The sequence below is a fragment of the Haliotis rubra genome, unplaced genomic scaffold, assembly GCF_003918875.1.
Source record: "Haliotis rubra isolate DU_JTF1 unplaced genomic scaffold, ASM391887v1 Scf472, whole genome shotgun sequence".
Lineage (NCBI taxonomy): Eukaryota > Metazoa > Mollusca > Gastropoda > Lepetellida > Haliotidae > Haliotis > Haliotis rubra.
This window is the reverse complement of record NW_025767160.1, coordinates 188,766-212,598: the sequence shown is the minus strand read 5'-3', so window position 1 is coordinate 212,598 and position 23,833 is coordinate 188,766. Positions and strand designations below refer to the sequence as shown.

The window sequence follows — 23,833 nt, the reverse complement described above, 5'->3', positions numbered from 1 at the left end:
GGTAAGTTTACATGATGTGTAGCACAGCAAGAAAACAAATATCGAAACGCTTCACTTACCTTATATTACAAGAACAAATCTGCGCCTGAATTGAATTGACTTACCTCACAAGAACAAATCCGCACTTGAATTAAATTCATCATCTGTGTTTTCATTTTGGATGGCATTTTCTTTTATTTTCAGTTTCAACCATTTTAAAATATTGATGGGTTTTTTGGGGGTCAAATACACGGCGGATAAAAGTAAGAAATGTAACGAAAGGATCATCAGAACAACGTAAATATTTCTTCCTCACAATGTACTCCACAAAATAACTATCATACAATCCTTTCGTAGTTCCATACCTGGGCAGGGACGCTTTCACCGCTCTCCACGTACTCTCAATTTTATTAGTGCACGCACCATTCTCTGCATTCACAAATTCCTTACTATGATTCACTGTCACATGCTCGTATCCCATCTCATTCAGCCTAGCATACGCCTTCCAACAATCAGAATGAATTATCGATCCCGGTCGCACCCACTTTCTCAGCACACTCAAAAGGGTATCTGCATCACGCTTCTCCACAACTTCCAAAAACATCCTATTAATTTCTTCCTCGATACCCCCAAACACCCACACACCATCCACTCGCCTTCCTCGGTGAAACTTACGCTTCCCAAACTTACTCTCATCAATCTCAACTTCAATCCCTGGCCCACCTATCATCTCATATTCTCCTCTTCCATCACAAACAAAATACACATCTCTGCAATAATTAAACCAGTCAACCAAAGTGTGATCAGACCCTGACGCAACTGCACTTCCCTCACAAAATTCTCTCTCACTTGATAAACCCAATAAAATGTCAATTTCATAATTTCAACTAACGGACAAATGAGACTTAAAAACCAAGAATCACGCCTTGCTACAATTTTATGATTGCATTTTTATTTGAACAACGCCACACATAACCCTCACTCCGACTCGAATCCTTGCGCTTTCCTATACTCCCACTGTCACACTTCACACACTTCCCACTGAAATTTCCAATCAAACCAAACGCCTTCCAACCAATCCATCAACTTTCTCTCATCTCTACACAACTCATACAAATCATCATACACCATTCTCCTTACAGCCATAGCTAAGCAAGTCAAATAAACAATATTGAAATCAAGCGACAAGCAAAAAATACAACTCACCAACCGTGCGCGTTAAAGTTGTGGCAGTTTCACAAAATAATTCTGCTCTCTGCCAGCTTCCCCGCAAGGTTGTCACTGTTATGTTCATCTACTTTGAAAACGCTTGGACACAGTCCAGTCCCAAACGATGAAAACAAAGTTCCAAGGAATCACAAGTTAGTGGCATGTACACTAAGCACTAAGCAGCAGCACTGTCACCCTTTTGTCGCATGCCGGGGTGGAGGCAGTACGTGAAATCATGATCGGCCGGTCATAAAAATCAACAGTCTTTGATGATTTACAGGTCGTAGGTTGATCAGGAAAGAATCTATTCTTCGATTCTGCAGGGTTCAGATTCAACAGTCAGTCAAGTATTGTCCACTGTCCTTCAAATTTCAACCTTTCGCAAAATGTAAACACTGGCTCGTCCGTCATTTCAAACTGTTGCGTAACTGTCTACTTCGAAGAAAATAAGTAGGTCAGACGATTCCATTATAGTGTGGCCAGGCCAGGGGGGTACCGTTTCACGGAACACAAAACAATAGGCTGGTTTTAGTCGTGTGGAGTTGGGATGAAAAAAACCCCAAGATCTCGGGTATTACATAATTGCATTGAATAAACAGTAGTTTGATTTCTTTGGACAGAATATTGTTATGTTGTAATGTTAAAAAAATACGAACGGCACCTACCGCTGCCTTCACAGACGAGTTCAATTCGCCTCTCGTCCCATGCCGGATTACGCAGTGTCTTCCGCAAAGCGAGGAAGTTCGATTTTAAATGGGCCATGGTAGAATGGAGATAATTCCAGTGTAAGTTTGAGACATGCTCAGAGATATGCTTAATTGAATTGATGGCGACTTAATATTTCAATTGAAATTTAGTCGCCATCAATTCAGTAAAGCATGCGTCTCTGATTTTCCACACTGGTTTATCTCCTAACTCGCTCAATATATTAAATTGTGCGCTCAAGAAAAGCTAAGTTGAGCGCTCAATATGTTAACTCGTGCACTCAACATACTAGGTGCACTCAACATACTAACTTGTGCACTCAACATACTAACTCGTGCGCTCAAGATGTTAACTTGTGCGCTCAAGATATTAACTTGTGCGCTCAAGATACTAACTTGTGCGCTCAAGATATTAACTTGTGCGCTCAAGATACTAACTTGTGCGCTCAAGCGATATTAACTTGTGCACTCAACATACTAACTCGTGCGCTCAAGATATTAACTTGTGCGCTCAACATACTAACTTGTGCGCGCTCAAGATATTAACTTGTGCGCTCAACATACTAACTTGTGCGCTCATATTAACTTGTGCACTCAACATACTAACTCGTGCGCTCAAGATATTAACTTGTGCGCTCAACATTGTGCGCTCAACATAAGATATTAACATACTAACTTGTGCGCTCAAGATATTAACTTGTGCACTCAACAACTAACTTTTGTGCGCTCAAGATATTTAACTTGTGCGCTCAAGATATTAACTTCTGTGCACTCAACATACTAACTTGTGCGCTCAAGATGTTAACTTGTGCGCTCAAGAAAACTAACTTGTGCGCTCAAGATATTAACTTGTGCACTCAACATACTAACTCGCGCTCAATATATTAACTTGTGCACTCAACATACTAACTAACATACTAACTTGTGCGCTCAAGATATTAACTTGTGCACTCAACATACTAACTCGTGCGCTCAATATATTAACTTGTGCACTCAACATACTAACTCGTGCGCTCAAGATGTTAACTTGTTCGCTCAAGAAAACTAACAAGATAAATTATATTTGATCAGGTCCCTACAGCCTATCAAACTGTACAAGTTTCTTTGTTCTCTGACATCTCTATTTATATTCTTTCTTTTCCTATTTATATTCGTTCTGTTTTCCTATGTTGTGACCACACTCAAATTCGATTTGTTGTGACCACGGCAACATGAAACAATAACACAATGGTTATTTACTCTCATAATGTCATATCTTCATCTAATATTGTCTGAGTATATACTATACTCCCAACTTTTAAAGGGGTAATGATATCATGTAACATCGTGTGGTGACTGGAGTATTTAATTGTGTAACTTTAGAATACAGGTTGACTTTCAGAACGCCCTTCATGCACGTCTTTCATATGATAGTGCAACTTTCTTTGTACGTGAATTAAGATTTTCTGTAAGGAATGGAAAGCATGAACAGTGTTTTTTAGTGTTTGTAGTCTTCAATCACATGGTAATGTTGACGTAATCATTGTGTTACTATTGTTATTGTTCATTGCTGTCGACGTGCAACCCAACCCAGGGCCACTGACTCATGTCAACACTGCATGTGACCATTCGATGTCCATTTTCCATCTAAATACTAGAAGCATACGTAACAAGCTTTCCTATTGAGTGAATTCTTATCAGATTACAATATCTGGTTTACGGACAGTTTTAAACCTGAAACGCTGGAAATCTGGGAAAATGTTCACGAGCCAGGAGTACGCAAGGACAGAAATATATTTGGAGATGATTTACTAATTTATGTTAATAAAAGCTTGTCTTTTAAGAGAATTCCAGAACTTGAAAACAGCTATGATGAAACAATCTCGATTCAGATATACTTACCGCAAAATTCACTGTTGCTATGTACTGTATACCGTCCAGAGTATAATTCATTGGATTTTTCGGCTCGCTTAGATAATAGCGTTGAAAGAGCTCTTGATATGTCGTCTATTATTGGTCCTTTGATATTTAAAATATCTTATCCAACATGAGGAGGGAATCCCGAAAAAGAGACATATTACAGAGAAAAGCCAAGAAAACTAATAAAGATAGCGATAAAGAGGCTTTTAAACATCAGATAAATGGAGTAAACAACATGAAATATTATGCGAAAGAAAACTTTATTTGAATATTGATGGCCTACTTTTGGAATTATATGCTGAAAATAAATCTTCATAATGGAAATTATTACGATATATTGTTAAAAACTCGGGTTCTACTTCGCACATTCCTCCTCTCAAACAGAATATTGATGATGAATTTCCAACGCTATTTTCTGATTTAGGAAACAGCTGAAAAACTTAATATATATTTCGAATCAATATCTCGTTTGAATGATGAAGATGTACCATATTTACCTTCAAGGGCCAACACGCAGTTAGATAAAATTGTAATTTTCAGAAAGGAAATATCATAACATATGCATGTTTGCATCTAAACAAAGCCCCAGGGCCGGATAGAATAAGTCATAAGGTATTAAAGTACACTGTTGATTCCATATCTGAGCCCCTATGTTTACTGTTCCAACTTATCATTGCAATCTAGTGTGTATCCAAATCATGTATGTGGAAAGGTGCACATGTCATGCCCCTGTATAGATCAAGATCAAGATTGTTTATTGTACATAAGGCCTCTGGCCCGTATACATAGTGTTGTAATGACAGGCAAATTATGGACATTGTAAATAGTGGAAAGCATCATAACATTGTTAAATTAGTTGACCGGAGAAATTAAACACGACAGCGAATGTGTTAAAAGCAGGGCTAATTTTACATGGACAGATTCGTCTTCTGATGATAAAATTTTTACAGTGTTTCCCTTGTAGGGTGACACAAATATTTCTGTGGAATATACTCCTTTCTTTTATCAGCATAAGCACCACATATAAATAACAGATGATATTCGTCTTCGATATCCGCCATACAAACAGGGCAAAATCTTAGATGTTTGGCCAATGATTGTTTACGGCCAGTATCGATCATTATATCTGTCTAGCCAAGTCTAAATCTAATAACTGTATTTCTAAGTTTCTAGCTTGTAATGTTTGATAGGTATCTCTCAGGTTCAATCATTGTTTTAAAGGATCTATATACATCAAATCTAGAACTTAATCTTAGGGTATCCATCCAATTCTGACGAAACACATCAACGGCTCTTTGACGAAATTCGTTCATAAACAACCACTCGTTACCAACACCATACATATCCAAATCCATACGAAAAAAACCCAGATATTTTATATTTGATGCCCATGTCACATAACAAAGATTATCTAAATTAAGCAGCATGTTATAAGACTTTTTGGGTAGATACTGCATTTTGTACCAATATTTCATGCAACGAAGGTGAGAGTTAATATAAAGTGGGTTTCTTCCACATTCTCCATATACCATATAGTTTGGTGTTGTAACGTTAACATTCAAGAACTTCTTACAGGTCAATAGATGCATTTTTTCTATCGGTTCAAAAGTCTGAAAACCCCATAGTTCTGTCCTTTACAAAAGCATTGGTTGAATCTGTGCATCGAAAAGTTAAAAAACCACATCTTAGGTGTTATTGGCGCTAATGGATAGAGTGATAAAAGTAAATACACCAGAGTTTTGTGTTGTTGGTTTTTTTCGCTTTTGCTGACAACAGCAGTTTTACCCATATTCAATGTATAATTAAAAAGTACTCCAAGACATTTGTATTCAGAAACTATTAGCATTGAAATGCCATAATAAGACCATTTTTTGCCATTAGCGAGTGGTCCACCCCTTCAAAGTACAACAATATTTGACGTATCAAGGTTCCGATCTAATTTCCATTCTTTCGAGTAGTTCTCCAAAATGTCCAATTGGTTCTGTAGACCTACCACTGAGTCTGATACTAATGGCACGTCGTCAGCAAACAGTAACATTAAAATCTCCAAAATATCAGGATTTAGTTGTACACCACGTTTGCCTTTATGAATTATTTCATTTTCTAATTCGCTAATGAAGAAGGAAAACAGAATGGGGCTTAATAAACACCCTTGCTTCACACCCAATGGGCACTCAAAATAGTCAGTGAATCCGCCATTGCTGCGCACACAAGCCTTTACGCTGGCATAAATACCTTGTAACATAAATAGCATTTTCTTAAAGACCATCATTTTTGTCGATTTACAGAGTCAAAGGCTTTCCTAAAGTCAATAAATGCTACATATAATTTACGTGTTCTTCTCATTAAGTATGTTTTGCACAATTGCATACAATGTAAAAATATGGTCAGATGTAGAATAACCTTTCCTGAAGCCAGCTTGTGATTCAGGAATTTTATCTCTAATATTTGATCACATGTTTATTCTTTTGTTGAGGATAGATGTAAACAATTTACCAATACTACAGAGATATGCCTCTGTAACTATCAGGGTTATTTATGCCACCCTTCTTGTGTAGAGGTACTATAATAGACTGCGCCCATGTTCTTGGAAAATTTCCAGTATTAAAAACATAGTTAAAACATTTATACAAAAAATGGCAATATAAGGTCTTTGGAAGCTTTTAACATCTTCACTCATTAAAGTCTTGTCCGGTCCCGGTGATTTTCCGCTTTTAAGATTTCCTATGGCATCGACAATTTCGGTTTCGGTTATATTGAATGAAGGATTTCGGCATCAAGTTCTGTATAACCACTGGTCTCCAAACTAGCCTTAGTTTCCAGCAACCTAGCTGTATCATTACATTCAAGATCTTCATAAGAATGTGAAAAGACAGAACGGAAGTGTGCTGACCACTGATCTGCTGTTATATTATAAGCTACATTATCTTTAATTTTCAATGAACAAATCTCTCGCCAAAATTTACCAGAATGTTGAATGAAAGTGCTTAATTTTTTCAGTCGGAGATCTCTTGTTTTGCTCTTATATTTTCTGCATGGTTCTTTATATTTATTTCTCAAAGTCGTTTCGTGTAAGTATGAAAAAGGAGATCACTCTATTGTTTCCAATTATAGACCTATTTCTCTTTTAAGTTGCACAGGAAAACTATTTGAAAGAGTTGCATATAAACACTTGTATAACCATTTCCATGTTAACAAACCATATAAGTGATATGGATATACAACTTCTTTATATAATATGAGTGACGTTTCGGTGTAGCTGCTAACACCGTTATCAAGCAAATGATGATTATATTAAACAAGTTGTATATCCTCGTTGTTCATCACACCAGCTTCTAAATGCCACTCAAACAAGTTATCATATAAGTAACAATCAGGCTTTCAAGCAGGTAATTCCATCAATTAATTGAATTTTATCATAACATGTGTATATCTCCCGACAGTAAAGAAAAGTATTGTAAGATATTTTGCCATGTATCCAAAGCTTATGATCGTGTGTAGCACAAAGGGCTTATACGTAAACTAGAGATGTATGGTGTTAGAGGCCAGCTTTTACAATGGATATCGACTTACATAAGTGATCGCAGTCAACGAGTCTTTGTAAATGGAGGTATATCCAAGCCCAGATATTTAACAGCTGGCGTCAATATTTGGACCCTTTTGATTCGTGGTCTATGTTAACGATGTTGCTAATAAATTAGATTGTGTAACAAGATTTTTTCCTGATGACACTTCGCTTGGAAAATCATCGAAATGTATTAATGAAATCGAAATTTCTCTTAATGTCAATCTAGAATTTTTATATAGCTTGAGCAAAGACTGGTTGGTCTCATATAATCCTGACAAAACTGAAGCAGCTTTGTTTTCAATGTTTGATGAAACTGAAGAATTGAAATTATTTTTTGACGGAAAGCAAATCAAATCGGTAAACAATCATAAATATCTGGGAATAACGTTTGAAGCTAACGGCAAATGGTCTTATCACACTACTCACATTATCAAGTCTTGCTCTAAAATGATTTCACCAATGAGAAAATTTGAATATTTACTGAATAGAAATACAATCAACAGTATTTATAAGATATTTGTCAGACCGCGCTTTGAATATGCTTGTGAACTTTGGGGCGGTTGTACCGTACAACAGAAGGAAAACATAGAGAAACTTCAGTTACAAGCTGCTAGAATAGTTCCTAGATACACCTCACGACACATTCTATATTATGAGACTTGAAAAAATAAGAAAGCTTTGTCTATTTTATAAAATTCAAAATGATTTAGCTCCTGTATACTTAAAAGATATAACTCCAGATAGTGTGAGATCAAGACCTAATAACCTTCAGAATGCTAGCAATATTATCTTACCTTCTGCAAGGTTAAGACTTTCGTATGATTAATATTTTCCATCAACTATAAGATTGTCCAAGAGCGTTCGTTGGTGTTACTCTCGGATGGTAGTTCAAGAGGCGGAAGACAAAAGTCAGCAGTATAGTTGAAGACAGCAGCAGCCATGTTTATTATGGTTGGATAATAATGGTAGAAATGGTACATAAGATGGAAATCACGTGACAAAACGCACATCGGGATCGAGTGGCCAATGTTCCCGATGTGGAGACCCGCTCTGTCACTTACACACATTCAGAATTCGGACGGCGATTCTTCATCGTCGACGTAGTCGTTGGTGAGGCGACGGCCTTGGCCGACGCCCCGACTAGCCGCACAGTCCGTCCGCTTCGTGGATGATCTGGGCCCGTTTCCTCGCCTCGTCTCTGACTTGTCTCCCTGCTTGGTCTCCCTGCTTGACCATGTGAGTCCGGTTTTATGCATAGGGACATTACGCCACCTTGTGCAAGGTCACTGACCTATGCACATGTACATATATGAGATCCGCCGACGTGGGGAGATGTTAATTGACATTTACTGATGGCATTGAGAATTAAGGGTCCTGCCCTGAGGAGGGTTTATGATAAAAGGGCTACACCGAATGATTGCTGAATACATTAAACAGACAAAGGGGATAGAATTTCGGTGCACTTTGGATTTATATGGAAACAATTATGTTGTTTGAATATATGAAGTTTTACGGAAACTTATTGAAATGGTTTACTCTATGACAAGATTAAGGAATGGTATTTCTGATGCCGAAAGAAATTGGCCTTCATTACAAAGTTTCAAATCATACTTAAAGTGTGAGCAGCCTGTAGCTCTATCATATTACTCTTATGGAATAAGAAAATTCAATATTGTACACACAAAGTTGAGATATATGACTAGTCAACTATATTATGATCTGTATCCTTTCAACATGAAAGATTCTGCTTCTTGTCACTGTGGAAATGCTTGTGAAAATGTACATCACTTCCTTTCAGAATGTAAATTGTACAACATTCAAAGAGAGACATTCATGTTAGATTTGAAAAGTACTATAAAACGTGACTCTCCAGGCACACTGTCATTAATGTTACTTGGAAGTCTAGATATGACTATTCAACAGAATGAACTCGTTTTCAAATGAGTGCAAACTTTTATTTATCAATCAAAACATTTTGAGTAATCACATAAGTTGTGTCCCTTTCTATCTTCTCTCTTTAACTTCCCTATACTTTCTCTCTATCCCTTCTTAAAAGAGATAAAAATTGAAAATTGAAAAAAAGGATAAACTTATAAATTCTTTTATACTAAAATCTGTCAATACTTTTACAATAAATCCGCATAAATTTCATAAATGATTAATGATGTTCAATTCGCAGGTTGCTTGTTTTCCTATCATGCTGTATATCTCCAGAGCCAGATGGTGTTGTAGACTAACAACTAGTCTCTGAAATGAACATATTTTACTGAAAAAAGTTCATAGTAAAAAAATATAAAATATAATGAAAAGGAGCCCTGAGACCTTCTTCATTTTCAGCTGAGGAAATCTAGACTTGCCACATTTTCTAGACTTGTGTGGGCTTTCTTGGATATATTTGCTTCAGGGTCTGTACGAGAGACTAATGGTGTTGCTGCTGAATTCTTAAAGGCTTCTAGTCATCTCATTGTACCATATCTTACTCAGCTTTTTAATCATATTCTTGATAGTGGTAAATTTCCATCTTGTTGGGGTAAAAGCATTCTTTGTCCTGTTCATAAGTCTGGTTGTAGAGATGATACTAATAATTACAGAGGAATTTCTCTCACAGATTCCACTTGTAAAGTGTTTATGTCAATTCTTAATCGCCGCCTCCAGCGATGGTGTGAAGTTCATGATATTATCAGTGAATCACAGGCCGGTTTCAGGGCTGATTATTCAACAATTGACCAAATATTTTCATTGCAGTCGTTAATTCAAAAATATATTAGCAAAAAAAGGGGTAGATTTTATTGTCTCTTTGTAGATTTTGCCAAGGCTTTTGATACTCTAAGGCATGATGTTCTTCTAAAGTCACTTTATGAAGCTGGTATACGAGGTAAATTTCTTATGCTGTTAACTTCTATGTATAGTTCTTTATCAGCTTCAGTCAGGACATCTAAGGGTATATCAAATAGTTTTTATTGTAACATCGGTACTCGCCAAGGCTGTGTTTTGAGCCCTCAGATTTTTATTATCTTCATAAATAAGCTATGCAGTCTTATGGAGTTGGAAGGAGGTCAAGGTATTACAGTTTCTTCTTCTATTAGCAATCTCTGCTCTCTTATGTTTGCTGATGATGTGTCAGCAATAGCTGACACTTGTGCACAGCTGCAAAAAAAGATCAATGTACATGCTTAATTTTGTGAGCAAACTGGTATGAGCGTAAATCTAAAGAAAACTAAGATTATTGTTTTTAGAAATGGTGGTCCCTTGCGCTCATATGAAACTTGGTTTTATAATGGCAATGTTATTGACACTGTATCTTTTTACAAGCACCTTGGAATTATGTTCACTCCTAAATTATCCTGGAGTAAAGCTACATCTTGCCTTGCATCACAAGCTAGTAAGGCAATATTCTCTGTTAAAAATTTCCAAAGGAAACTTGGCAGCATTAATTGTAAAGATTTCTTTAAAATCTTTGATTGTATGATATCACCCATTCTCTGTTATGGGTCTGAAATCTGGGGCACATCCTACTGTAATACCATTGAATCTGTCCATATTAAATTCTGTAAATATATCTTGAAACTTGGGAAATCCACCTGTAACAATATGGTCTTGGGTGAATGTGGAAGAGTGCCTTTACAGTTTACTTATACAACCAATGCAGTGAAATACTGGTGCAGACTTCTAAACATGCCTGACTATAGATTACCAAAACAATGTTATTTTATGCTATTATCTTTAGACAGGGTAGGACGAAACTCATGGGCAACTAGAATTAAAAATATTCTTTTTCAATTTGGCTTTGGATTTGTTTGGATAAGTCAGGTAATTGGTGATCACAAAATATTTATGGAATCATTTAAACAGAGACTACGTGATAAATTTTTTTTAATCTTGGCATTCATCTTTGGACAGTAACCGTAAATGTCTTTACTATAAGCAATTCAAATCTTTGTTAAATGTTGAGAGCTACTTGATAAATAATGATATCCCTCAATATTTAAAAACTATATATGCCCGATTTCGGTGCTGTAATTTTAAACTAGCAGTTGAAACGGGCAGATACACTGATGTTGCATATAATGAAAGGCATTGCCTGTTTCGTAAATTAAATGGTATCTTTGTTGTTGAAGATGAATGGCATGTGTTTTATATCTGTGATGCATATTCTCATATCAGAAATAAGTACATATCAAAATATTTTAGTAAATGTCCATCAATTATTAATCTTATATCAATATTACAGAGTAAAAATGTTAATATTATCAAGGATGTATGTCTATTTTTATACTTTGTTGACATGAAACACAAATCTAAATGAAATATATATGTGCTCTACTTATCATCAATTTATGTACATGTATTTTGGGCCGGAGGCCTGTTACTGAAATAAAATTCTGTTCTGTTCTGTTCTGTTCTATCATGCTGTATATTAATTAATATTTGTTGCATTCATGTATTAATGTAATGGAGAGGTATTTAAGTAACCCGTTACGGCTTGTTTACCAATCCTTGTTCAATTTGTTTTGAATAAAATATACTATTCCAAAAAAGAAACGCATAACCTAGAAATCTGTTGCGAAAATGTTGTATTTTCCAAGATGTATAACTCGTCCGCAAATAGACTTTAGTACATGAATTGTTACATCAGTTTAGAAGAAGTAAATGCCTATACAACCAAGTGGATAACTTTAGATAACCGAGAGGTTGAGCGCGATGGTGACGGCGTAGCACGGTCACGACGTCGGGTCTTCTGGCTCTCAGCCCAATCTTTCTCAACCTGTTCCGTACAGTTGAACGGCTATCCTCCGAAGTCCAGGCATCCTAGCTGCTGTGCTCTCATCCGTGACAGTACGATCATGCAAATGTAGTACCCGGGTGTACCGATCTTGGGCTGCAGTGGTAACTCGAGGTCTGCCTGTCGCCTATGCGTTTCTATTTTGGGATAGTATATGTTTGCACTAAATTGAAAATGCATGTATGTAAATATTAGGGGAGCGGGTATTTGTAGTTGGATAACATGTCCCCAGTCCCTCTCACATATGTGAATAGAATATGTTTAAATCAAATTCCCAGTTGGACAACAGGTAGTCCTGATTACGTATCTTCATTTTGATTGTGAGTAACTCTCAAATATGTATAGATTGCTGATCGAAACTATTTATAAACAATTAAATTATTAGAATATCTATTAAAGTGTGAAGGGGGGGATGTCAATATACTGATTAATAACCTCTTTCATACAGTGACAGCGACGTTTCGGTGTTGGCGCTAACAAAGTTGCCAAGTAAGTTATGAACTAAATGAGGTTCAAGTGGCAAAAATAAGTGTGAGGGAGTGTTTGCACAGTACACTGGTATCAAATCAAATCACTCAGCAAAGGATGTTTCTACCATATCTTCAATATTAGCAAGATCCGAACCCTCTTAGACTTCAACACCGCCCAGCTTCTAACGACCAGCCTTGTTCTCTCTAAACTTGATTACTGCAACTCCCTCTGTTACAACATTCCTCAACAGCTCCTTTCACAACTCCAACGGATTCAGAATTCAGCCGCCCGTGTTGTTGCCCGTGCACCACGCTACCAAACTGTGACACCTATCCTCCAAACTCTTCACTGGCTTCCTGTATCAAGCATAATTCAATAAGGCCGGGTGGGACAACTTAGGAATGGCCAGCGAGTCCTAACTTGACACACAGAAGGAAGCGAGCTACAAAGACATAATTTATATCATTGGAAAGATCTCGAGGAGATGAACCCAAAAAGTTCATGTGCCAGTGCGCTCACGTGTTCATAAGCTCACAAATGGGCTCTGAAAATGCATTTCTGCAGAAATTACTGGCAGAATTAATTTTTTTGGAAAGATCCGCAGAAATTTCTGGCAGATTTTTTTTTTACCGCAGAAATTTCTGGCAGAATTTTTTTTTCCCGCAGAAATTTCTGGCAGAAATTTTCATTTCACTACCAGAAATGTCTTCATTGAAAATGATTAGACACCATCTTTGGATAATTCAATATGGACTTTCTTCAAATGATGTTGTTTTCTCCTGTAAACAACTTCAAGTGGGAGGGGAAATGGTTCCCAGAAGTAAATACTCGTAATGGCTAATTATTTGGGAGAGTGTGTATTTGACCGTCCTTTCACCTGTATCAGATAATTTATGAGACACCTGCGTGTGGGCCACTTCTTGTTTATTCTAGGTAATTAGCAATCAGTGTGATCAACTGATCTGGATCTGATCTTGTTGGGTTTGGGGTATTTGCATCAGAATGACAATAACTGATTCATGATCAGGAAACTAAAACTATATACACTTCTGTTATTACCTCAAAGACCGGTTTGAGGAATTTAAGCAATTCATATCATCATGACATTAGATGTTTTGGTTCAGTTCTGTGTTGGACCTATTCGATACACTATGTTTCAGGTGTACGAGGTCAGATAAAGTAGGTTGTATATATATATACAAATTATACAACAACGTCATGAACAGCAATTATGATTGTATGTTTCATTGGCATTCTAGCATGCGGCTTCTTAATAGCAACTTCTTGTTCTTTGCATAAAGCAACGTGTGACGAGCGCTGTGAATGTAGTGACTGACGAAGGGTACTACATACCATAGCCTACGAAGAGCTGACCAAGCTATAGACTTCAATCAGCACCCGTTTTTTATGACTGTTTTTACAACTTAATCCGTCCTGCTTATCGGCTTCATGGCTGTGCTATTTATTGTTCTTACTTCCCACCTGGCCTCGTCCAATTATCTACCCCTTGTTATTCAAGTACACGATGTTTGTCACAGCATTCGATCATTCTAATCACTTGGTTTTTGTCACCGTTAGCTTGAACATGGTGTGAGAACCTACACAGAAACGTTGCTCTATGCAATTAACAAGAAGTTGCTATCAAAAAGACCGTATGCTTTTATTAGAAATTTTGCTGTCGCATTCCTGGGAAATTAGAGACAATTGTGAATGTCGAGTCACCACTGATTTTTTGAAATGATGTTAGTCACCCAGGATTCCTACAAAATATCGTGTTAAATTGTTTGAAAATATACCAGTCCTAATGATTCATTCATCCACATCTCTTGTTTACCTAACACTGCCGTTGCAATAAACAACCTATACATTGGATCAGTAAAAGAGCAAAACTTGCTTATGAAAATATCTCTTCAGGTAATGTGTTGAAACGGCTGGTTTGTGCACATAGATAGTGCTAAACATAGTGATCAACTGATCTGGATCTGATCTTGTTGGGTTTGGGGTATTTGCATCAGAATGACAATAACTGATTCATGATCAGGAAACTAAAAGTATATACACTTCTGTTATTACCTCAAAGACCGGTTTGAGGAATTTAAGCAATTCATATCATCATGACATTAGATGTTTTGGTTCAGTTCTGTGTTGGACCTATTCGATACACTATGTTTCAGGTGTACGAGGTCAGATAAAGTAGGTTGTATATATATATACAAATTATACAACAACGTCATGAACAGCAATTATGATTGTATGTTTCATTAGCATTCTAGCATGCGGCTTCTTAATAGCAACTTCTTGTTCTTTGCATAAAGCAACGTGTGACGAGCGCTGTGAATGTAGTGACTGACGAAGGGTACTACATACCATAGCCTACCAAGAGCTGACCAAGCTATAGACTTCAATCAGCACCCGTTTTTTTATGACTGTTTTTACAACTTAATCCGTCCTGCTTATCGGCTTCATGGCTGTGCTATTTATTGTTCTTACTTCCCACCTGGCCTCGTCCAATTATCTACCCCTTGTTATTCAAGTACACGATGTTTGTCACAGCATTCGATCATTCTAATCACTTGGTTTTTGTCACCGTTAGCTTGAACATGGTGTGAGAACCTACACAGAAACGTTGCTCTATGCAATTAACAAGAAGTTGCTATCAAAAAGACCGTATGCTTTTATTAGAAATTTTGCTGTCGCATTCCTGGGAAATTAGAGACAATTGTGAATGTCGAGTCACCACTGATTTTTTTAAATGATGTTAGTCACCCAGGATTCCTACAAAATATCGTGTTAAATTGTTTGAAAATATACCAGTCCTAATGATTCATTCATCCACATCTCTTGTTTACCTAACACTGCCGTTGCAATAAACAACCTATACATTGGATCAGTAAAAGAGCAAAACTTGCTTATGAAAATATCTCTTCAGGTAATGTGTTGAAACGGCTGGTTTGTGCACATAGATAGTGCTAAACATAATGTACCATTGCACAAATGAAATGCATAAAGTCAGTATTTTGAAGTCAGTGGTCCAACAAGCTATAATGTCTACGTTCTATCGAAAAGGTATCAAAATTTTCTTGGATAAAATGGTGAATGAAACTTGATGAATACGTTTGGAAAGAGCTACGATATATACCTGCAAACGCAGAGGTTGTTCGAGATTTATACAGTATTGTGATTTAAACAGTATTTTTAAAAATTTCCATTAATGTTTACATTTTTCATAATACACGACATAACAAAATGAAAATAGGATTAGCAAACAGGCCATATGGCCTATGTCAATGCTTCTCCGCATATAGTTCGTTATTATTATTATTATATTATTAAGTGCATTTTATGTTTATAGGTTGTTACTTGAATTCCGTAAAGCGGTTAGTTTCAGTTATATAATTCTGAACGGATTTTATAAGGTTTTCATTGTCTAAAGGAGATAAATCGTCATTGCCGTGAAGTATAGTATATATGCTGAGGTGGTTAAGGACAAAGTATCTCCTCGATGAATTTTCACATTGTTTTGTGGCTGAACAACACGCTCCATGCTGTTGCTACCGAGATCATAATATATAGATCTTATCTATTTTATGATTTGTGTTGTAATACGAGTGTGAAAGGAAACGATTATTCATACAATAATATCATGAGAAAATATACCAATCACGAATTAAACGCATATGATTTGCACACCACCATATGATTTTAGAGCCTCACGTTAGTGACTTACATTCATATCATTCCTTCAACACATTTTCGCTTCATGGATGACAACGTCTATATTATATAGGATGCGGCGTTTCAGTCTGGATTATTATACCGTTGTCAAGCGAGACTGAGGTGCTGTAGCAGACTTATATATACATCAACATGGATTAAGCAGTTCAAATCCGCGGACACAAGCCCTCCATCAACAGAGATGAAGGATATCTCATCCCATCTGCATACAATGAACTGATAGCAACAACTTAGCAGAGCATTCCAGCCATGTATATTTTCTACCTCTTGCACATTTGACTTCCCCCTGTTGTCACTGCTTTATTACCCTATCCTATAGTTGTTGCTGTTAATCCCTTTGATGCACGCCTACATGTTGTTTTACTTATTCCCTGTAAAGTCTGATCTGTGCAAAGAGTGGGCACCTGCTCCTTTTGATAATTATGATTACCCCCTCTCTAATAGAGTTTTGTCATTTGCAATGAATTATAGTTACCCTTATCGTAGATTACCCAGCAACATATGTTTGCTTGGACACTGAGCCGTTGCCTACCTTTTCCTGTACCACATAAAATCTGCATGGTATGCCGGTTGATATTGTTATTTGAAATCGGCAGACCGTGCACACCTGTTGTTGCTGCAGGACAATGAATATTTCCGATACGACATTGTAAGTACTTGGGGGTGCAGACATATGACTTAAATATGTTTGCGCATGCTGCTTAATATCATATTTGTGTAATACCACAATATACATGCATAAACTATCAAACTATGCATCGTTTAGAAAAAAAGTATTTTGAATACATGAAAGAGAATATTTATAAAGTTATATCTTGTGAAATTTAATTGTGCGGACCAAATGTATGTTTCATTACAAAGTTCTCTGTTAATGTCTTCCTACAATCAACAAAATATCATCATCTGGTGTTTAACTGAACCGATAAAACCTACTGGATAGAACCCAAAAGACGTGTATTGTCCATGCGGCACCACCCGACATTGTTTTGGTGTTTTCCCCTGAGTGGCCGCTCTCTGGATTACGCAATTGTTAATTGCTGTGGACACCAGGGACAACCGAACCGGGACGGTGGCCGCTTGTAGGGACATCCCCATAAACAACAAATTATCAGGTGTGAAAACAATTAGATTTTCTCGGGTATTGTCACTTTGAACAGTGATACATTGTCGCTTAGGTATTGTTTATCATCTCAGTTCGGTACGCTGGTCATGTTGAGCGTGTTGATGGAGGCATTTCTAGGAATATGTAAATGATCAAATATTGTTATTATGTATCTAGTATGTGTCCAAACATATTGAATGCATTTATATTTATAGGAAAAGACTGAGGGTTTTTCATGTTGTTCAGAATATATGCTAATAATAAGCGTTCAATGATTTGAATACATGAATTAATTCACCTAAACTATATACAATGTATATATAGAGAGATGATATATATGCCAGGGTAGAGATTGCAAGCGGAGTCTGTACTGGTAGAAACTTATTATATAGAATAACCTATGCAATTGCAATCTCTACCAGTGGAAGCTCCATTCTGATCCTACATATGATTTTTTCATATGTGAAACCATAGTTTGTATCAACAAAATGGTCATGATTAGGACATTATCAATTAATGCAATTTGTATTAAAGTGAGATACATTGATATGGAATTATTTGAATTTCTTTACATTTTTCACATGTTGTTCAGAATATATGCTAATAATAAGCGTTCAATGATTTGAATACATGAATTAATTCACCTAAACTATATACAATGTATATATAGAGAGATGATATATATGCCAGGGTAGAGATTGCAAGCGAGTCTGTACTGGTAGGAATAACCTATGCAATTGCAATCTCTACCAGTGGAAGCTCCATTCTGATCCTACATATGATTTTTTTTATATGTGAAACCATAGTTTGTATCAACAAAATGGTCATGATTAGGACATTATCAATTAATGCAATTTGTATTAAAGTGAGATACATTGATATGGAATTATTTGAATTTCTTTACATTTTTCACATGTTGTTCAGAATATATGCTAATAATAAGCGTTCAATGATTTGAATACATGAATTAATTCACCTAAACTATATACAATGTATATATAGAGAGATGATATATATGCCAGGGTAGAGATTGCAAGCGGAGTCTGTACTGGTAGAAACTTATTATATAGAATAACCTATGCAATTGCAATCTCTACCAGTGGAAGCTCCATTCTGATCCTACATATGATTTTTTCATATGTGAAACCATAGTTTGTATCAACAAAATGGTCATGATTAGGACATTATCAATTAATGCAATTTGTATTAAAGTGAGATACATTGATATGGAATTATTTGAATTTCTTTACATTTTTCACATATTAAAATAACATGCATAACAAATGAATATTATTGTTCAGCAAATAAAGTGTTGTTTGCCTACAGAACAATCAGGGTTTCTACCAGTTGAATTGGAAATTGTACTGGTAGAATCGGATCTGACAGGTAGGATCCGATTTCAATCTCTACTAGTAGGATACTGGTAAAGACTGCGAAGTCTCTACTGGTAGAATCTCCGATCAGATCGCAATCTCAACCCTGACAAATATTTATATATATATATAGGACACATATTTCTCCGAGAGGATCTATCTCTGAAACATTTGGCAACAGGGCTCATGTCTAACATGAAATGACTGTAACTTCATCCAGTGAAACTCATGTTATACAGAACGTGAATAAAAGATGTATAAAAAAATCACCATATTATTTTTATTTTCATTTCGTCTTGATAAGATGTTAAAATATGCCTTGTAAGATTTGTGCGGCGATCTACTTCTGGGAACCATTATCCCCTCCAACTTGAAGTTGTTTACAGGAGAAAGTAACATCATTTAAATAAAGTCCATATTGAATTATCCTAAAATGGTGTCTAATATTTTTCAATTAAGATAATTCTGGTAGTGAAATAAAAAATTCTGCCAGAAATTTCTGCGGAAAAAAAAATTCTGCCAGAAATTTCTGCGGTAAAAAAAAAATCTGCCAGAAATTTCTGCGGAAAAAATTAATTCTGCCAGTAATTTCTGCAGAAATGTATTTTCAGAGCCCATTTGTGAGCTTATGAACACGTGCGAGCACTGGCACATGAACTTTTTGAGTTCATCTCCTCGAGATCTTTCCAATGATATAAATTATGTCTTTGTAGCTCGCTTCCTTCTGTGTGTCAAGTTAGGACTCGCTGGCCATTCCTAAGTTGTCCCACCCGGCCTTCTAGTATCTTAAGCAATGTGTTGAACTGGTTGCTGTAGTCTTAATAATAATAATAATAATAATTGATTTATAGAGCGCCTATTTCCAAAAGATATTGCTCAATGGCGCTATGAAGAGAAAAGATTGTAGACAATGTCTATGGAAAAGAGAGTTTGAACAGATGAGTTTTGAGGGCAGTTTTGAAAGCATCAGCAGATTCTATTTCTTTTAGGGTGAGTGGTAGAATGTTCCAGAGATAGGGGGCTGCAGCAGAGAACGCTCTTGATCCCATTTGTAGCTCGCTTCCTTCTATGTGTCAAGTTAGGACTCGCTGGCCATTCCCAAGTTGTCCCACCCGGCCTTATAGACAGAAGCGTTGTTAACACGTGAAGCCTGTGGTATAAACAATGGGATAATGAAGCCTGTGGTATAAACAATGGGATAGTGAAGCCTGTGGTATAAACAATGGGATAGTGAAGCCTGTGGTATAAACAATGGGATAGTGAAGCCTGTGGTAAAAACAATGGGATAGTGAAGCCTGTGGTAAAAACAAAGAGATAGTGAAGCCTGTGGTATAAACAAAAAGATAGTGAAGCCTGTGGTATAAACAAAGGGATAGTGAATCCTGTGGTATAAACAATGGGATAGTGAATCCTGTGGTATAAACAATGGGATAGTGAAGCCTGTGGTATAAACCAAGGGATAGTGAAGCCTGTGGTATTAACAAAGGGATAGTGAAGCCTGTGGTATAAACAATGGAATAGTGAAGCCTGCATTATAAACAAAGGAATCATGCCTGATGTGGATCTTTGATGGGTTGATAGTTTGCAGGAGGTATGAGGCCTTGGTCACGGTTGATTCATGTTCGGAGTCATTTCATACAGATGGTGAAACAGTGTAGGCTCTGTCATCGTATCGCATGGTGACACTCACTGGATTGTCTGGTCCAGACTCGATTTGTTTACAAACAACATCGTACAGCTGTAATACTGTTGAAAGAAATATTTACTCATGATAAAGTCACAATTGTACAATCGACTCTGCTTTCAGCAGGGATTTCTTGTGGATGCGGAAAGGGTTTTGTTGCTTCTATTTAAGTATCAGGAACAAAGATGTTAGCATAAAATGTCGTCTCAAACATGAGCGCATTATTCAGAATTTAGGAGAATCAATGATTTGTAAATTGATGCGAGGCTGCATACATGTGTGGCAATATGATGATACGATGTCTATGTCCATGTTTCAGATTTATCCTTGAAACCTCAGGTGACGTCACCACCCACCATGAGATCCTTGCGTCGATACCATTCACTAGCCACCGGTGCCTTGATCATGTTCACATTTGACCGCATCGTTTTGCCTTACTTTACCTCGACCTTATCTCAGTCCAGTCCGAGTCTTGGCAAGACAAGAGTATACAGATTCAATGGAAGGCAGATGCAGCAACTTCATGAGTTTTGTACTTGGACAGTCCGCACTGATTGTGTTCTTCTGAAGACCGCGTCCGGAAAGACGCCAATTCACATACATGACATTGTGATTGACCATTCGGTGTCTAAGGACATTAAACTGAAAGGAACATGGGAATCTGAAAACATCGACCTTGTCTTATCCGAATTAAAGAAAGACCCTGAACTTGGGTTCATGGATGTAGGGGCTCATGTTGGCGCCTTCTCCTTGTCTGTGGCCAAGTTCGGGAGGAAGGTCGTGTCTGTGGATCCTCTCGTAGAGAATGTCCTGAGGCTATGTAAGTCGATCCAGAAAGGGGGTTTCACGGACAGGATGACAATCTTTTTTAATCCTCTTGGTGCAAACCATTCCCTGGTGAATTTTGAACGCCCAGAAGAAGGTAATTTGGGAGGTACAAAGGTGGTGGCATCGTCTGGGTCTTCTTCTCCGTCACCATGCCATGAACCCACCGACACGTATACGATAACCCTTGACAATACATTACCCTACCTGCCATTTAAAAAAGCTGTTCTAAAAATTGACGTAGAAAATTATGAATATTTTGTTCTCAAAGGTGCTGGAAAGTTTTTCGAGGAGATAGAGGTGCCTGCGATTCTAATGGAATGGGTATTCAAGAAAAACGATGTCAATGGTAAACACCTAGTAGCTTTATTATCAAATTGGGGTTATTCTGCATACGAACCAACTATTGGAGGCAAGAAACTCGACCTTGATCGATTCCAAAACTGGAAATATCTTGATGTCCTTTGGAAAAAAGTAAACGTTTGAGCACCAGCACCCAATCATCTCTTATCTAAACTGCCCATGGAATTTTGTAAAGAATGTATGCATCTTGGTAGGTCTGTACCGAATTTAAAGGCATTCATAGAAAATAAATATGTATGCTAAGATAATTAAATATTGATATAAATGATCAAATCTCCATCATAATAATACCCTTAACCAGGTTCCATCTATGTAGCTTGTGTCCACCAACTCCAACACCCCTAGATCTGTGAAGCTCATCTCCATTTTGAAAGGCACTTTGACCATGGTTTCGTTCTGAAACGGTCGTGTTCGCCAGTTATCGCCTTTGGTTGACCAGATCGACGGTATTTGTCTTTCGATATTGTGATTGTACTCTCCTTATTATTGACTGTGAAACGTTAAACGAAAGTATAAAGTAATGTTTCTAGTTCGCCTGGGTCATCTATGTGTACAGATACTTCTACATACAACGTATGTAGTAGAAGATCCGATATATGATATGCTGCAACTTGTACATCAGTATAACCTTAGCCAGTATAACTATGTCAACAATTGTCTTATTAAGAAATGCTGGTCCAAGGCCGTAAATGATGCTATTAATCTCATCGAGACAATTTATTCTATGTTCATCTTATTTCATGACTTCTGTCAAGATATGTCAGTATAAGATCCAGTAATGAACACTATCTCTCGATGCTAGCGGCAGAGAAGAAGTACCAGTTAACTGATATTGCACGATTTGTATTCTATGGATCAGCTGAAATTGTTTCCAGAGAACTGTATTGTCAAACTGTTGTCAATAACATTGTAAGCACGTGTTTATGTTTGTTTGATCAATATGAATGACCAACATGTACTCTTCAATACCACATGTGATACTCTGGATGTAAATACTTTTGTTAAGTTCTGGGAGAGTGATAATGTTATTCTTGCATTTTACTTGGTCGATGTCCAAAAGAATGTATTTATAGAACTAGAAAGAGATGTGTGGACAAAAGGAATTATTAACGTAAGCCATATTATAAGGAAATGGCGATACCTGCTAAGACGCTTGTATGTATATACATGTATATGAACATTCTTAACTATATGTCAATAATCCATGTTAATCATATAATATAACTTAAAATTATATTATAGTATGACTGCATATTGTAATTTTCATTCAACAAGGGAATAAAGAATATCTCAATGCCCTGTCTTGTTCCAACTTCGAACATGCCAGTTGCACGTAGAGGTACCTGCCGTCACAGGCATGCTAAAAACGTTTTATGAATTGTGTTCAATACAATAGCAGAACAACTATCATTGACACGTTTCACTGTACATTATGAACTTAACCCTCACCATATCTTGAAATATCCATTTACAATAATACAAAGTGGTTCCTAAATAATATCAGCCCAAAATGTCCCCTTCTTTTTTATATATATATACTGAACTACTTTAGAAACGCATCACCCGAGTATTTTCATTAAAGCTGCTCATGACCGGAGATATGAATTTCATAACGTAGTGAAAAGGGTGTAAAGAGAAACACAAGTTAACGTTTTACGGGTGCACCAAAACACGACACTGCAGAGGTTCTTTAATGTTAACTGCACGGAATCCACGTGCTTTGTGACTTGATTCCCACACACACCACAGCTATGTACATTAACCCCATATACACTACAGAACACAGCCCTGAGCATTAACCCCCTCCACACCACACACCACAGCTATGTAGAATAACCCCATATACACTACAGAACACAAACCTAACCATTAATTCCTTACACACCGCACACCGCACATCACACACCGCACAGAACAGAACTTTATTGCTTTTCAGGCCGTGAGACAACGGTACGTGAGTAGACACAATAATATATATGACACCACGTCTCGTGTCAAAACACGTGGGACTCTCGCACTTCCCTTCACACGGTTAGCGGTAGATCAAAGCTTCGTGCGGATAGGTGAGTCAATTTTGTGTTGATTTAGCCGGTTTGTTTGTAAAATGTACCGTCCGGAAACGGAAACCGAATATCCGT

General features: G+C 36.9%; 1 protein-coding gene across 1 annotated transcript in view; it reads left to right on the top strand.

The window, feature by feature from the left end:
• Nucleotides 1-22,990, top strand: part of LOC124290738 — a 101,812-nt gene extending 78,822 nt beyond the window's left edge. The window contains exon 2 of the mRNA XM_046727542.1: nt 20,827-22,990. Within this exon, the coding sequence (XP_046583498.1) occupies nt 20,865-21,818 (954 nt within the window). The 5' untranslated portion in view covers nt 20,827-20,864 and the 3' untranslated portion in view covers nt 21,819-22,990. The remainder of the gene's footprint in view (nt 1-20,826) is intronic.
• The last annotated feature ends 843 nt before the right edge of the window (nt 22,991-23,833 follow it).